This window comes from Periophthalmus magnuspinnatus, chromosome 23 (assembly GCF_009829125.3).
Source record: "Periophthalmus magnuspinnatus isolate fPerMag1 chromosome 23, fPerMag1.2.pri, whole genome shotgun sequence".
Classification (NCBI taxonomy): domain Eukaryota; kingdom Metazoa; phylum Chordata; class Actinopteri; order Gobiiformes; family Gobiidae; genus Periophthalmus; species Periophthalmus magnuspinnatus.
This window is the reverse complement of record NC_047148.1, coordinates 8855196-8872359: the sequence shown is the minus strand read 5'-3', so window position 1 is coordinate 8872359 and position 17164 is coordinate 8855196. Positions and strand designations below refer to the sequence as shown.

General features: G+C 36.9%; 1 protein-coding gene across 1 annotated transcript in view; it reads left to right on the top strand.

Annotated features, from left to right (window-relative positions):
* Positions 1–17164, top strand: part of camk1da (calcium/calmodulin-dependent protein kinase 1Da) — a 62786-nt gene that overhangs the window by 29770 nt on the left and 15852 nt on the right. Inside the window, exons 2-5 of the mRNA XM_033989516.2 lie at positions 3565–3696; positions 7850–7924; positions 14553–14691; positions 16135–16261. Coding sequence (XP_033845407.1) covers positions 3565–3696; positions 7850–7924; positions 14553–14691; positions 16135–16261 — 473 coding nt within the window. The remainder of the gene's footprint in view (positions 1–3564; positions 3697–7849; positions 7925–14552; positions 14692–16134; positions 16262–17164) is intronic.

Here is a 17164-nt window from a genome sequence, read left to right as displayed (position 1 = left end):
TAATTTATTTTCTAAATGAACATATAGACATAATCTAGACATTTTAGGATTACATGGATTAGTCCCACCTGTTTTAATAGTGGGATTATGGACAGACTAGGAGATTAGGGGTCATCTCACTGCTGCCGAGTGCTGTCCGGTTAGATCTGCAGGAGTTTCCTTTTTTCTGAATGGATGCCCTTTCCTGCTCAAAAGCTTCAATGAACAATTGTGTGTGTGTGTGTGTGTTTTGTGGGTCCATTTTGCACGTGTGGACTGAACAAACAGCACGACACGCTAATCTTGTCTGGCTTTGACATCACTAAAACCAAAACAGCCATTATCAGTACAAGCAGGTGTTTGCTGTATGCGCATGTTATGTGTGTAGGGGTGTGTGTGTGTGTGTGTGTGTGGGTGTGTGTGTGTGTGGCAGAATTAAGGGTACACGATTGGTCTAAAAAGGAGGTCCACAGTCATCACCAGGGCAACGGGCCATATGATCAATTGTGGATGTGGAAGATGCGATGATGGTAAAGGGAGAGATGTACAGAACAAAGATATAGGAAACACTGAAGACTGGACGTTGTCAACTGCCCTGTGTTATATGTTATGGTTACCTATGGCTAAAGGCAAGGGTCCAACAACTGCTTATCTTTGTGGATATGTTATTGTGTTGCCTGGAATGTTCCGCAGTATGGCATAAACATATCTATCTTGTATTTATTCTGGTGTCTTATTGCTTGAAGAAATGTATTGGAAAAACATGCATTCTTACTGTGAGCGGGCTTGCCTGTCCTCAGATCTGACCTGTAACTTGGCCTGGCCTGCTCGTTTCCATCGAAAAAAATTGGATTTATTGCTATACTGTGAAACATTCCAAGCAAAGCAAGAACATGTTCATGTACACAAGCAGGCAGCAGACCTACATGGTTTTAGCAGTTTTTGAAATTGTTTTTATTTAGCAGTATCTTGTTATTGCTGTAATTGGGTAAAACATTTCTGATCAAAGTTACATGCTAATGTTATTTGCTCTGCCATATCTGTCTGGCACTTACTGTGTTCTCATCCCCTCTGGCATTTAAGTAGACCCCAGTATATTTTTTTTCTTTTTATCAGCTTAACAGAATGAGCAAACCTTTTCTAAAATCTTATCTTATCCAACCTTATCGTGCAGCATATTACTATTGATTGAAGATCTTAGATAGCAGCATAATTTTTCAATCTCTGTGCTGTCTTGTGCTGAATGGTGTGAAAATGCCTTCCCCCTCTGGTCTCTCTTAATGTGACAACCATTCACAAGCGCCTCCTGCTCTCCTCCACATGAATGAATACAGCCAGGGACACACAACACTACAGAGCTACACAACTATAACACACTGCATCAATGAGCAAGAAAATTTATGTCATTTTCTACATATGTGTGCATGTGTGGGGGTGTGTGTGTGTGTGTGTGTGAGAGAGAGAGAGACACGGGTTGAGGTGTGACTGTTAGTCTACGAAGATGGATATTGAAGTCTTGAAAGCAGCCTTAACGGGTTGGACAATTTATGATGTTCATTTTGTCTGAGGTAATAATCAATAATATCTTTGAATGTGCTGTGCCGTGTATTGAGCGACTGAGAAGTGTGTGCATGTCCTCCCTGATGATGTGGAGGATTCTTCTCTATTGAAGGTCACAGCCTAAACAGTCAGGTAGATTTATTATTATGTTAGCACAAAACCAATCAAGCACTGAATTATGTCTACGTGTTTAAAGGGTCTACATTACACTATTTTCTGATCCTTGTTACGATGTTGTTTCCTCATCAAAAACAAACCTGGAGTTTTTTTCATTCAGACACAAATCCTGCATATTTAGGCTGTATTGTTTTCTCCAAAAAATCATGTGGTAATACAAAAAGTGCCCCACTGTGTTTTTAAACTCCATACCTTCACTAAAATTCTCTACTGAACTAAAAGTTAAAGGTAGCTGTTAACATGAAAACTACCACTACATGACATCATGATGTGGAAACAGAGCATTTTTTTTTTTTCTTGGAGATGGACTAAATAAACAAGATTACTCAAACATTTGTGAATGAAACAAAACACAACTCCGGTATGTTTTTATGTGTGGTATTAGTTATTAGCACATAATGTATTTCGATCACCATGTTACCTTTTTATTGTTTTGAAAATGCTATATTTGCCAAAAACTGCATATTAAAATGTTTAATTCATGTTTAATTTCAGTTTTTGAGTCTTGGTTAAGAACACTGGGTATGCTAACCAGAGGGATCAAATAGTGCCCAGGAGAGATCACAAGATTACTCAAACATGCATGGATGACATAAAACTACCTGCTTTTGATGAGGCAAGAACATTGTAACATGGTTGAAAGCCTCTTTAAAGATTCTATATTATACAATGGGTTTTTTCCTTTTCAAAAACATTAGGCTGCTCAATTCTTTCTCCTGATGCCACTTTGTAGTAATCTACGAACTATAACTTAAGCAGACGACTGTTTCATCTCTCAATCACTGATAGGTGCTATGTTTAGAGAAAATTCACTTTTCATAATGCTATGCCTGATTGTGACGTTTTAGTGAAGGATTTTGCATTTCATATCAGCATACGACTCTTGGTCTAAATTGGTTGTGTATTTGCTGGTTGAAGGTTATAGTTGAAGATTCTTAGGAGAGAAAACCACGGCATGGAGGAGATAAGACGATGTTTACTCTGATGCCACATCAGTGAATCTTCAGGCTCAATGATAAAGGAGCTGCCACAGTTTGAGCAGATTAATGTCCTCATCCCCATTCAATACACACATACACCAACAGATAAATGTAACAGGCAGACAGGGCTGAATTACACATTTCAATTACCACAGAGAAAATGGTGTCATAGGATCAGTGGTTTATGTTAATGAAGAAATGGTTTTCTGCCATTACAGGATGGTTGGGTGGTTAAAATATTGCTGATGTTTACATTTTGAGTTTTGAGTGAAACAGATAAATATTAAGTTATGAAGAACAAATAAGTGGGCACATGCCTTTGAGGCTGTATCCCCCAGACTTTAGTCAGTGGATGATTGTTTTAAAAAGAAGTTGACATACTTCAAAATATTGACCAAAAATTGTTTATATGGAATTGATAGATTAAAGATAATAAGATCTGCTCTATTTTATTCAAGTCATTTCACAGTGTACATTTAAACACATCTGGGAGCACACTAATCTAACTCTAATTGAACTGAATTAAAATCTAACTGTGGTTTGAGAACACAATCTTAAACTACAATGTTGGTGCAGATGTTTTATATATGGGATGATATTTAAATAATTGTAGCCTTTGTGATTTACTCAAAAAACTACAAAAATAACTACAATTGTGGAAGGGATTTCATCTCCCCAGATGCCTCCAACAGGAAAAACGTCCCCAAAGGGACATCCATCCATTACCAAAACAGATGCCCAACACTCAGCTGGCTTCTCTACTCTCAGCAGTTTATTTCTAAGAGAGTGCCCTTGCATTTTCAGGATAGATGCAGATCTGCATTAAACTAAATGCATTTGTAACTCATGTGTTGTCTTTTCTCTGCAGAGGGGCCTTCTCTGAGGTGGTGTTGGCACAGGAGAAGCTGACCGGGCGGATGTTTGCGGTGAAGTGCATCCCCAAAAAAGCTCTGAAAGGAAAGGAGAGCAGCATCGAGAATGAAATAGCTGTTCTGAGGAAGTGAGTGCTCACACACATGTTGGGTTTGTGTCTCTTATGAGGACGTTGTATCAGTTCACATTTATTTTTAGAGTTTTTCCTCATTTCTTAAATTTCAGTACAACTACTGCTACATATTCAGTTAGTCTCCCTTCCCAGAAATGAAATGTACACATGCAACAGCATCAATAGCAATTTTTACTATGAAGTTTTTAGCATGCACTTGTCAATGCTCTTGGAGTAGCAGTCATTGCTCCTTTTGGTGGTATTTTGACCAAGGAAATATCAGGGCTAAGAAAGTCCAGAGTAACTAAAATAATGCATGGTACACATGTGGTAAACATCATTACATAATTGGTTACCCATAAGTGATCGACTGAGTCCTCACATAACTATATAAACATGAACACACACACTCTCTCTTCTCATTCACAAACGCGGAGACACACATGATGCAGCTAATACCTCGTTACCGCGGCAACCAAGCATCTCCGTCCGAAAACCCGGTCCGCCCCCAGGTCACGATCCACAGCTCACCAACCAGAGCCGCACCAGCACCAAACCAGACATCACGACTGCAACTTCAGAGCACAACATTTTTGGAACTAGAGTGAGGGAAGAGAGGAGCACTGGAGTCTATGGTATAAACATGGTATTGGTGAAAGGTTTGTCAAGATAACCAGTGATGTGTAGTATATGTGTATGTATATGTAGATGTATATGTAGATGTATGTATATATATATATATATATATATATATATATATCAAAACTAGATACTAATTTAATCTGATTCAACCTTTCTTGATAGTTCTTATATAGATCAAAAGCATTCTAAAACAGAGGCCTCATTGTAACATTAAAGAAGCTACTATTTTGTGTTGAAAATTACATTAAAGGTGTGGTTTTATCTTTGATATATTGAAATTGACATCAAATAAGAATTTTTTCCTTAGTATCGGAATCTGAGTCATGACAACACTTGTTCTTGTGACTCTCTCTGGAATAAGATCATACATGTTTTGTGGTGCAAGCATATTTGTTCTGCGTCTACAGACCTGTGTTAAATGCACAGTCCGTACAGGGAACTCAAACTGCACAGGGTGAAGAGGCTGTTAACATAATTTATTCTCTCTCTATAAACTTGTGATAATATCTCTTTGGCCTCACTCACAGTTTAGATCTGTCGGGTCTGTGTGAGCTTTAACAAGTCAATGCGATATATACCGGTATGTAGGTAAATTTATAATGGCAAATTTTAAAGTGTGATATATTGCAGAAGAAAATATAGACGATTATAATGAAACAAAATTGGTCAACTGACACAATAACCCAAAAGCAGGATTGTTCTTAGTATATTGTTATTGGATGAGCTGCAATAATTAAATGGCAGAATGAAACGCTTTAGAATTTAGTTTGTATCTATATACCGAGTCATAGAAGTTATTTATTCAAACATTTACCGCTCAAAGCTAATGTAAAAATAACTAAGAAAAAGTACCCACAATAAAGAGCAAAAAATAAATAAAATTCTGTCCACTGAACAAAAGTTTAAGAGTGAAGATGTTTTGCGGCTCATCCAATGGGCTTCTTCAGTTCTGGTCAGGTTTCTGGTGAACACAGCCTTATATCTGCTTTACATCTGAAACTTGAATTTTTCTTTTGCTTTGGATCATACCTGGACGAATGAAGGATTACACAGATACCCACAATCATCGTGACATGCTTATTAGAGGCAAGATATGCAAATTCAGAAAGAACTTAAATGTTTTAGTGGCATAAAACAGAAGTCTTGAGAGTACACCCAAGTCCAAGTCAAAGTACACCCAGGTTTAGGCCCATTACATGGCTCTAAACTTAGTAACCAATTAAGGGAGGTGCTCTATAAAAGGAGCCAACCTCAGTCTGCTCAGAAGGAGGTGCAGTGTGTACAGGCTGTTACTGCCATGCTAATTTTAAATTTTGCTGTTAATTTTATAAATATTCTTCGGAGTTGGAAATAAATGCACTTGGATCTGCACTGGACAAATCGTCTCAGCAACCTTAGCGGTTTTGACGAGCAACAGAGCAGAGCTATCCGGGGGACTGCACTTTGTTTCATTAAAATTGAACTTACATTGTAATTTGCTTTGAACCTACATTTTAATTTTGAACTGAAAATATGAATTAACAGCAGTCATATTTTAACACCTGTTGCTAAGATTTTATTGTCTTCTGTTACAAAGCCTTTTACCCTCTGTGAACATTACATATTGCTGAAATATGACTAGCCTTGTTAGTTATTGGAAAAACACTTAGCATGTTGTTTACACAGAGGAAAATGGCTCTAAAGGGGCAAAGGTCTAATGCATTTTAATATGTCCATACTGCCACAGCTGCTACAGGGCTTTTGTGAGCGATGACAAAACAGCCTTATGTTATTAAATACAGTCATTTAGCTAATTCGACTGCACTGTGCAAATCAGACAAAATGAGAACTGCTCCCAGCCCAATTATACAAATGGAAGCCATTACATTAAAATGACAGTGGGTAAGTGGATGGAGCGGCGTAATGGGTCTCTGAGTGAGCGCCACTCCCTCGTGTTGTTACAAGCTCCAAAGACAACAGTTCAATCTAGATTTATAGAAAGCACATGGTCTGAATTTAAGGGGATACAGGATACAGTTTAAAGTTGATTCAAGCTGGTTTCTGTTCCCTGGAAGTATGATGGTTGTGTAAATGTTAAATAAAACTTAAAGGCAACATAAAAAATAAATAAATTAATAAATCCAGATTTAGTCTATTTTGCACCAAGAGGGAACTTTCAGCACACTCACATATTGGAGAAATGTGCAAGGTATGTGCTGCAAAAATATATTGGCCAAAACAAACACAGATTTGGAAATTTGAATGTTACTTGAATAAACAAACTTTGATACACACAAGGTAGAATATTAATACATTTTAAGAAATGATCTCCCTTCTGGGTTTAGACTCAAGAGAAGGATTTGGGGACACTACAGTATGGGGTAGAGCAGGGTTGTAACACAAGATGATAGAGGGGAAAGGGAAAGCATTCATATGAATGAGTTGAGATGGGAGAGGGCGTTGATTGGTCATTACACAGGTTGTAGGAAGGATCAGGGTTAAGAAATCGATAATATTCCTGGTTGAATTTACACATCAAGTTGGCCTCTCTTATTATTATTATTATACTAATATAAATATAATTTACATAATGCATCCATCTTTGGACCCACGCTGCGCACTTTCTGTTCTCTCTTCATTAACAAATCACTCCTGTTTTGAAACAAGAACTTTTGTGCAGTGTTAATCATGGGTAATTGCACTTTCTTCACAATGCAAATATGAGTGATCCTCAATGCTTTTCTGCAGTGGAAGAGATCTGACAGTATGGTTTGTACATAATGCAGTCTGACAACCTAACCAGGGTTATATGAGACTGAGCCAAAGCAGTATAAAAATAGTGACTGGATATTTTGAGTTGATCATTTTCTATTTATACAAAAGCAAATATTAAAGCAAGTGGGAGGGTTAACATTGTATTTATAGAGTGATCTCACCTGCTGCTAACTTGGCTAGTCATAAAGCAAAGTGTAACATTTGTTCTATGCCAAGAATTATTGGAGCAACTGCAGCCCCAGGCACAACATGGTAGTAATTGTTTGATTGGTGTTGAACAAGTCATTTATTTAATATGATTTTAGTGTTTGGCTGCTCCAAGGTTCCATGGTGATTTATTTGGCAGATTTTTATGCCAGATGCACTTATGACCAACGACCTTCACTCAACTAATGGGTGGATAAATGCATCATTGCCTCCACTTTTAAATTTTACACTTTGCGTTACACTGACTGCTGTACCTTCCCTTAATATCTTAAATACATTTAGCATCTAGAAAGGCAGGGGATGAGGTGCAAACCTCTCTGGCTCTGCCTATGCTTCCTTATGCTATCCTTATTACTAGATCTCTCAAATCTCAGTTTGAGTCAAGTGAAATTGGTTGCTTGAATAAAGCGCAAGAAGTAGTAGCTTTTTGAGTTGTTTTTCAAATGCAGTATAAACTTGTCTCGAACTTGACTTCTCCAAGCCAGATGAGTTTGTTGATGAAATTCTTTCACAGAGTCAAAATAATTAATTTCTTACTTGTTTTGTTTTTGTGTTTGCTTTTCAGAATTAAGCATGAAAATATTGTGGCGTTAGAGGACATCTATGAGAGTCCTGACCACCTCTATCTCATCATGCAGCTGTGAGTACAACGCCTGCTCTATTCATGGAATTCAACTTCCTGTCACACGGCGACATTTTGAGGACTTTTTTAGCATTGAATAGGTCTCAAATTGCTATTGCAACAGTGCAGACATTCATCATTCTGAAATCCATTGATACCCAAACTCATTAAAAAATTTTCTTTAAATTATACCAAATATTCCTCACATTACAACTGACATGCTTTGCTCTCACATTCTATCAGGTTTTAATTTCAGTATGAATTAAGTAAAATGACCTTGGAACTCAGGTCAAGTTTCCCACTGACATCCTGCGGTGACCAGGTCTTACATAACACTTAATTTGGGTTTGGATCACATCCTTAGATTACATAATATGGCTGTATTTACTCCTTGATGACTAGAATACAACTGCTTCCAATAGTTCAATAGTTCAGCAGCCTTCATGTTAGTGGCCAAATCCTTTGCCAGTGAAATGCTGACACTTGATGAGGGTTTTTTTTTTACCATTTCCAAATTTGTTCTGATCTTTTTTGAGTAAATGTACAGCAAGCAATAATGTCCTAAGTTTTCTTTTGGTTGGCACTGAATGCGTCAAGACGGGGTCTTTCCATAAACCTGAGGTACAGCCACTCCATATACAGAGGAGAGTTGGAGGATATACAGTATACACTCTATATAGTATATACTATATAGTGTGTATACTCTAACCAGGATATAGCAAAAACATACTAATGTTTTGTTCTGGCTGCACTTTTAAAAAGAGATAACTGTAAATCCCTTTAAGTCTATTAGGCTTAAATGGAATAATCTGTGTGGCACCACAAGCAAGTGACAGACAACATGGGACTAGAACTATACTTTAAAGGGGAGGGCAAAAGGTTAAATCTGTAGCCTTTTCAATATCTGGGTTTAGTCTGTCCAATAGTAAGATTACTGCACACTGAATGTCATTATCTTTCTAGAATGTTTCAACCTCCTTTCATGGCTATAGACAAATGTATATGTATTAGATCTGAAATAAAATAAAACATATCTTAAGTGCCCTGTTATTATAGATGATGGCTTTAAAATGTCAGTATGCAGTCCCATGTCTGCAGATAAGCATAATAGTATCTATATGACATGGAGAATGTCATATAGATGGCATTGTGTCCAAAAAAATAAATACAAAAATAAAATAAAATACAAAATATATCCAAGGAGTAAATGGTGCAGACTTGTGTCCATTCAAGAGGCAATGCAAGCTACAAATGAACAACTCTGACTGGATTGCCATTAAAGTAATAAAGCTTTCATACTTCTTCCGATTACTGGATGTGAGATTGCTTTTCTCGAAAATGATTAGTTAAGTGCTATTTTACACGTTGTTGAATCTGGTTAAAGCTTGGAAACTGAATGGCAAATTCCCAGGAAGAATGAAACACTCTGAGGTGTGTGTGGATCCAGGTGATGAGAACCACTTCAGAAAGAACACTGTGTTAGATTGACTGAACTTGTGCCAACTTAAAAAACACACCAGGTTCTGTGAAGATTTTCAGATGAGTGTTTTTTGTTTTTGTTTGTTTGAATCTTGATTGCTTCTTATTGGAAATCAAATCAGGGCAAAGATAACATTAAAAAGCACTATACACGTTTGACCATACATCTGAACAAACTTTGTTGTTGATCCGCAAAGGGAATTTACTAGAACATAACAGATCAAAAACTGGCTAACATTTCCACTATCAAATGTTATGTTTAAATCTTGCAGGCAGTAAACAAAGAGAATTGTAAAACACCACTGCCCTCATTGAGTCCCGCTGATGGAGCTCTCCTAGCAGACACACTGACACACACACAAGCTTTGATAGAACTCAACTCACTACCATGTTTTCATTTTTGTGCATGAAAGTAACTCTTCATCTCTTCCTTCATTCAAACATCTAAAAGCAATGGTTTAATTGAATTCATAATCCAACCATAATGCGATTTCATGTATTCTTTGTCATGTATTACCCCCTGGTTTACTCAAAGCTTTTACGTGTTTTTGTTGCGATCTAATTGTTTTTAATTTGTGCTTTTGCTGCTACGTGCTCAGACCAGTAATGAGAGGCAAAGACTTCAGAAAGATACCCAATGTTACAATATAAACGAGGATCGAGAATAAAAGGGTTCAGACTTGCTCTCATTTGACTATTCACTGCAGGCCATTTCTCATGTATTTACTATCAAGAAGGGCTTAAAGAGTCACTTCAATCAATCAATCAATCAAACTTTATTTCTATAGCACCTTCCAACAACCAAAGCTGCCCAAAGTGCTGTACAACATTAAAAACACGATTATCACTAGCTAATCACAATCTCTGTTCAGCTCGAGTTCAGTTCATTACAGTGAACAAAAACTGTATTATTTTATGTTAAAGAAAAGTTTTTATGCTACTTTTTATATACTGCCAATTTTGTTACGACAGTGATAATAAAAGAGGCAGACAGTATTTGTAGATTTCTTAAAGGTGCCTTACATTTCTTATGCCACCAGCTTAGAATGTTCCACAGTATGGCATTAAACTAAAGCAGGTGACGCCACCAGGCCAATTTACAAGTTAGATGTGTGGACAGGAGACTCCATTCACGATAAGAAAGCACACGTTTTAATATATTTTTGAACAGTGAATGCAAGAAAACTATTCTGTTGAACATTCTGGGAAAAGGCAATAACATCTCCATGGACACAAGCAGGTCCCCCTTGATTTTAGAACATAAATCTCATTACTAATTATCAAACATCTTGGGCCATCAACCCATCGGGAAAATCACATTACTAAATGACATATAATGGCACAATTTTATATCATTCACTTGGTGTGATTGAAAGCGTTTATTCACATTTTGTCTACTTGTGTCCAATTAATCCAGGCTTGGTGAATATTTAGCGAGTGATTACAAAGTGGCAAATCAATGAGGCTTGCCAGTATCTCCCGGTTCATCACAGTTCAACTTATGTAAGCTCAGAAAGAGGAGAGAGGGGTAAAAGAGAGCAGGAAAAGATAGAGGGAGAGAGAAAAGACAGGGGGAGAGAAAGGGGGAGCTAAAGCGGGTGAGAGAATGAGGGAGGGAGCGTCGTAGAGAGGAGAGGAGAGAGCTAAAGAGACGGAGATAGACTAAAAGAAGAGAGGTGAGAGAAATAGAGTGGCCAAAGAGGAGGATTGAGACGGAACAGATAGAAAGCATATAGAGAATATGTAGGAAGAGAGACAAGAAATAGATGGGGAGATAGAGAGAGTCTGAGAAAAAGAGCAAGGAAATGAGAGAGAAGCCAGAGAGAGAGCCAAAATCACATGCAACCTTGCGTAATGTGGGTACTGCCAGTTGTGAATTCATGCGTTTTGGAAGCGGTTGCGTTTGGATGCTCAATTAGATCAACACCAGGCCAGTTAGCAGGCACAAATCTTTCAGAAAATGAGACGTGTTCTGAAGAAAAAGAGATAAGGATGCTCTGTTTGTTGATGGAGAGGATGAACAGGATGAGGGAGACGTCATTTATTTGAAGAGATAATTTTAGATTTTCTGGAGATAAAGTTTAGATTAAGATTTGCAAATGAACAGAGTGGTGTTAGAGAGCAGTGAATGATGCTGAGATTAGACATACACAAAAAAGATGCCAAAAGATCTTCTTGAATTGGAACACTCAGAAAAGTATACATTTTCATAAAACTGACGTCCTTTGTACGGATCTTGTATTGATCTTGTAAACAGTTCATCCATCCTCTCACAAACTCACCACAAAAAGCTGTCAGGGTGTGATGCAGTGCCAGATCTGCTCCAGGAGTGATGCATTCTGGGTAAATCTGGGCGTGAGGATAAGACAGAAGCATAGCAGTGATGGAGAGGGGGCCAACAGCTGTATCTGTCCAAGGCAATGTGCTGATGCAACCAAACTATTCCTGCAAACCAGGGGCTGTTGACAGACTGAATGTAATGCAAAATGCAATGGGTTATCGCAACAGGATGCTCTTTACTAGGAAGAGTGGCACAGGTTATGAAATTTAACAGTTTAATCTTCTACAAGGAATGAAAAAATCAAGGTGGAAATAAAATAAAATGCAGTTGGGTGTCAGACATGTTGCAGTTATATAGATATCATAACGAGGTGACCAGGACAAACCCGGGTTGGGATGGTCGGTATAAATAAAATTGGGAAAAGAGCATACAATACTGTCTTTTGACTAAACAAATGACATATATTGGCCAATTTACTGTTGGCGGCGATCAACTTGGTCAAAATAGGGACACGTGGGATATGTCTCGTATAAAACTGGGGCAAATCCATGGTTTTGGATGAATCTACTTGGACAGGGGACACAGGGCTCAAAACTACTGGTCACCTATATCACAGGATACCCAGAATTTTAGAAACATTATGATTTCCCAGCTCAAAATTCAATGGAAGAATTTGATGATTAATGGTCATAGAGATATGTCTGTATATACTGGGCTATTATAAAACTAGACCTGGCACAAATTGTAACATCTTTTATGTTGGCACAAATGAAGATTCGAAAAAAAGTTACGTCATTATGCAGTTATGTTGAACCTAACACATTCAGGGTTTTGGCCCAAATCCCTTGGTACTCCAGCCTTGACTGTACTTGTTTCCACTTGCTTCTCTGAGTTAATTTAAAATGGTTCTTTAAGATAGTTTTCCTGTAATTGTATACTTGACTACAGCAGCTCTCCTCCTTTCTGTCTGACCTTTTCCAGTGGTCCCAGGACATCACTGCTCTTTTTGTAAAGTCTCAAAGAGGATTAGCAGTTTATTCTGATCTTTCTTTTCTGCACAAACTTCATTAGAGTCCAACTTCCTCAAGATCTAATGTAATCTGTCACTATGGCAACGGACTCCTCCGCCTCCAAGAGACTGCCTTACGGATTAGTCTTAACACTTCTTTAATACTTGTAACCTACTATCACTGCTAGTCCTACTGTTACTACTGCTGCTACTACTACTACTACTAGTAGTATTACTACTACTACTACTACTACTACCACTACTACTACTACTACTACTAGTCTTAGTACCAGTACTACTAGTCCTACTACAACTAGGCTACTATGGCCTCACTGCTACCTTTAGGTACTCGCTCTAAGTATTTGAAAAAGTAGACATCGACTAGGCTTAATTATAACCGTAAGGTAAAAAATAAAAAATAAATAACAATAACCATTTGACAGTAGCAAAAAATTCTTTCAAACTCCTTTAATGACTCATAATACTGTCTGTTTTCCAAGAAACCATGAAACTCAAACTTGCCTATTAAGGTATTAGACTATTAGCCTATTAGCTTATTTACTGACATGCAGTGTTTGATATTTTGACCATGAATTCCACTGACGAGCTAACAACACTGTACAGTATTTTCCCACCAGAGGGAGCTATTTGCATATGCAGCTTGTAATGAACCAATGTGCAACTTAATGTGCAAAAGCAAGTCACCTCATGCTGCTTTTCTTCAATATAAAATATTAATTTGAAGAATCTGCCAGAGGGAAGAAACATTACACCTTTTTACAGCCAAATCCAGCTTATTCTCAGGTGTATTTTGACCTGGTATGCCCTCAGAAGAGAACTTTGTAAGTTGGGAATTTGATTGAAATGTTGCTGTAAGGTGTAGGCTCATGCTGTAGATCATGTGTGCACAAGATACACAATTATTTTTCTCAAGCCTTTGTTCCTATTAATTATTATTAATTAATTATTATTAATAATTATTAGAGAACTGTCTTAAGATGTTTTGCTCCTAAAACAAAGGAAACTTGACAGATTGATTTGAAGAGTTAACTTGACAATTTACATTACAATCAGGGAATACAACTCTTATTGCTTTACCCCTTGTGTAATGATGAAAGATGTCTCTGCTTTTCTCAACTATTGTGACGCTTCGTCCAATTACCTTCAAATATTTGTCTGGATATTGCACTTTTTCCTGACCACTTTCAGTGAGCGTGATCCCAGATTGAGTCTAAATTGAGTTCTGCACCATTTATCAGAGTGCTACTCCACATACCAAATTGGCATTAGCTAGGTTAACTGTATGATTTTATTTAGATTAATTTAGGGTAATTTTGTAATTTCTGCATACGTGTACACAAAATAAGAATAATAAATGTCAATTCGTCATTTTATTACAGTATAAAGCAAATCTAAATTGATAAACTGAGCTATATGTGTTTTCCCTCTTTACTTGCACCATTAATTATTTATTCACTAGGGGCACTGCTTGTCTGTTTGAAACAATTGGGTCATGTGGGATTTTTTTCACCTTTTATGTCTGCCTGGAAGCGTAGGTCAAAGGTGACGTGCTGGTGCAAGCTGTACTCGGACTCTGTAGCATGTGCCGCTCTGTTTGGTCCACATTTCTGCAATCCGCTTTAGCCGCTGCAGGATACAGGGCTGTGCAGTGTGTGTGTGTGTCTGTGTGTCTCTGTGTGTGTCTGTGTGTGTGCAGCTTGACTCATGTACAGCTCATAACTGACCAGAAACATTGACCCTGACCCTCTCCAGGCTGTTACTACTCATTGCCAGGTGTAGTGTGAAAAAACACTTGGTCTGCATGAAAGCACTTTGAATGATGCTGTTGTTTTGTCTGATTTTTTTTTTTTTTGCAGTGTGTCCGGAGGTGAGCTCTTCGACCGAATTGTGGAGAAAGGGTTTTACACAGAGAAAGATGCCAGTACACTGATCAGACAAGTACTGGACGCTGTCAACTACCTGCACAGAATGGGAATAGTCCACAGAGACCTTAAGGTACAACACCAAACTATCTACATTCACTGGTTCCATACCTAGGTGACTGCAAGAGCTTTATCTGGTCAGAAGGTCAGGTCATTTAATTAATTGTTTTTGGAAATTACATGATAAGCATTATGACTGGAAAACTATTTGAAAATGTTGAGAACTATTGAATAGATTATAATATAGTTTATGTAAAAGGTACATGTGTCAGTGCAACATAAATTGTATTTTTTTGTCTTTTTTTTCCAACATGAAATAACATATACACTAGTTACAACAATATCTTAATATAGTTTTAAACAATTTAGTTTTAACAGGGTAAAAGCCACAATTATGATGTTTTTGTTATTGCAAATTTTGAGTATAATATTGTACTGACCTGTCCAAGTCCCTGGTCACACTAAACATTGACAGTCTTATAATGTTTTCACCTAATGTTTTCTACTTTATACATTTCTGACGCAAAGTGAGTTACCGATGCAGTTAGATGATGTTCACTTTCTTTAGATGAAAGTTTCAGCAGTCATATGGATTGGCAAGATTTTTATTATTAGTATTGGGACTTGATCATATATCTCTAGTCTCAGGATCATTTTAGAATATGATTAAAGGATAGAAAATGTTTGAATGCAGTGTTCTGGATGGCATCAATGGGAGGCAGGTCCTCCACTGCCCTGTATACTATTTCCTGGTATTCATTTTGTGCTGACAGCCTGTGATTTACCACTTCAATAAAGCCCCTGCTCCTCACTTATGGTGCACTGGGGGTCAATGCAGCGTGTGGCAGATGTTTGGAGTGATCCAATTGGTCAAAACCACCTCCTCTGAGTTTAGTGATGACAGGATACTGGTCTAATATATCTTGGAAATGTCCTGTATATGTCTCTGGCAGTCAAGGTCATGGGTGAATGTGTGCGTATCCAACATGGAGATCGTAAATGTGATGATTTAGAGAGCTTTGAGGTTAACTGTTAAGGCTTGTAGCTTAATGAGGTAGTTTTAAAGTGTGGCCTCATGCCATATAGGCCACAGCCATTCCAATATGTCCAAGGGTTTAAAAACTGTTATCATGCTATTTTAGATCATTCTTTACCCTCAGTATAGGTGTGCATGTATATATATATATATATATATATATATATATTATATTATATTATATTATATTATATTATATTATATTATATTATATTATATTATATTATATTATATTATATTATATTATATTATATTATATTATATTATATTATATTATATTATATTATATTATATTATATTATATTATATTATATTATATTATATTATATTATATTATATTATATTATATTATATTATATTATATTATATTATATTATTTTATATTTATATTTATATTTATATAAATTAAATAAAACAACTATAATAAACAACTGCTAATGTATATTTTCTCTATTGCATGTTTTCTATTTGTTTCTACAGCCAGAGAACCTGCTGTATTTTAACCCTCAGGACGAGTCTAAGATCATGATCAGTGACTTTGGTCTGTCCAAGATGGAGGGCAGCGGAGACGTCATGTCCACCGCCTGTGGTACGCCCGGTTATGTGGGTGAGTGAAAGCTTCTTATTAATATGTAAACAAATATGTCAACAGTTTGATGCTTGGAACCCTTTGTTATTCAGGGCAAGATGGATTTAGATGTTCTACCTTGCCTATTTTAATGTTATAAATACAAAAAAGTAAATGAAATGTAAAGTAAAAGAGGATAATGTATTTCTTCATGTTTTACACAACAATAGAAGGGTCTGTCAAAGTATTGAACAGGTGACCCTCTAAGAAGCAAACAACTTACCGCATCACTCTCATTTTTAGATAAGAAATTGCCTATATACTATGAATCTACATGGATAAGGCACTTTACATTACAAACATTTAAATATATTTCTCAGTTAAGTAATGCCAGTCCAATTGCCATTTTTAAATTGTTTCTCATTGCGATCCTGATTCACAGAGCAGCCCTTCATTGAGTTTTCTTTGACACTTGTGTGCTACACTCTTTACCACTTGACATTACACGCTAGAATCTGTCTAATTTAAATGTAAATCAAATTGAGTTTCTGACTTCGGGCTCTAATCCCAGAGAAAACACATGGGAATTCAAATGAGCGCTTTTCTCTGCATTGGACACAGTTTTGGTTCGATGTGATCTGTCTTATCAGTGGCTTACAGCTGCTGCAGTGCTGTTTATTCATACATGACTGGCATATTAAGCTCAGCTGACCCAGAAATGATAGAAAAATATTACATTTAAGATTTTAAAGGTCTTGGTCTCATTGTTGTACAAGTAGAGATGTAGGTCAGGACACTTGGGTCAGATTTTAATTTGGGCCAGCTGTAACTCAGTTGGTAGAAAACATTTTCTGTCTAACCCCATCTTTATAAGTTCATTATGTCCAAGGTTACTACACTGCGCCCTACCTTTCCTGACTGATGTTGTCAGTGTAATCATAT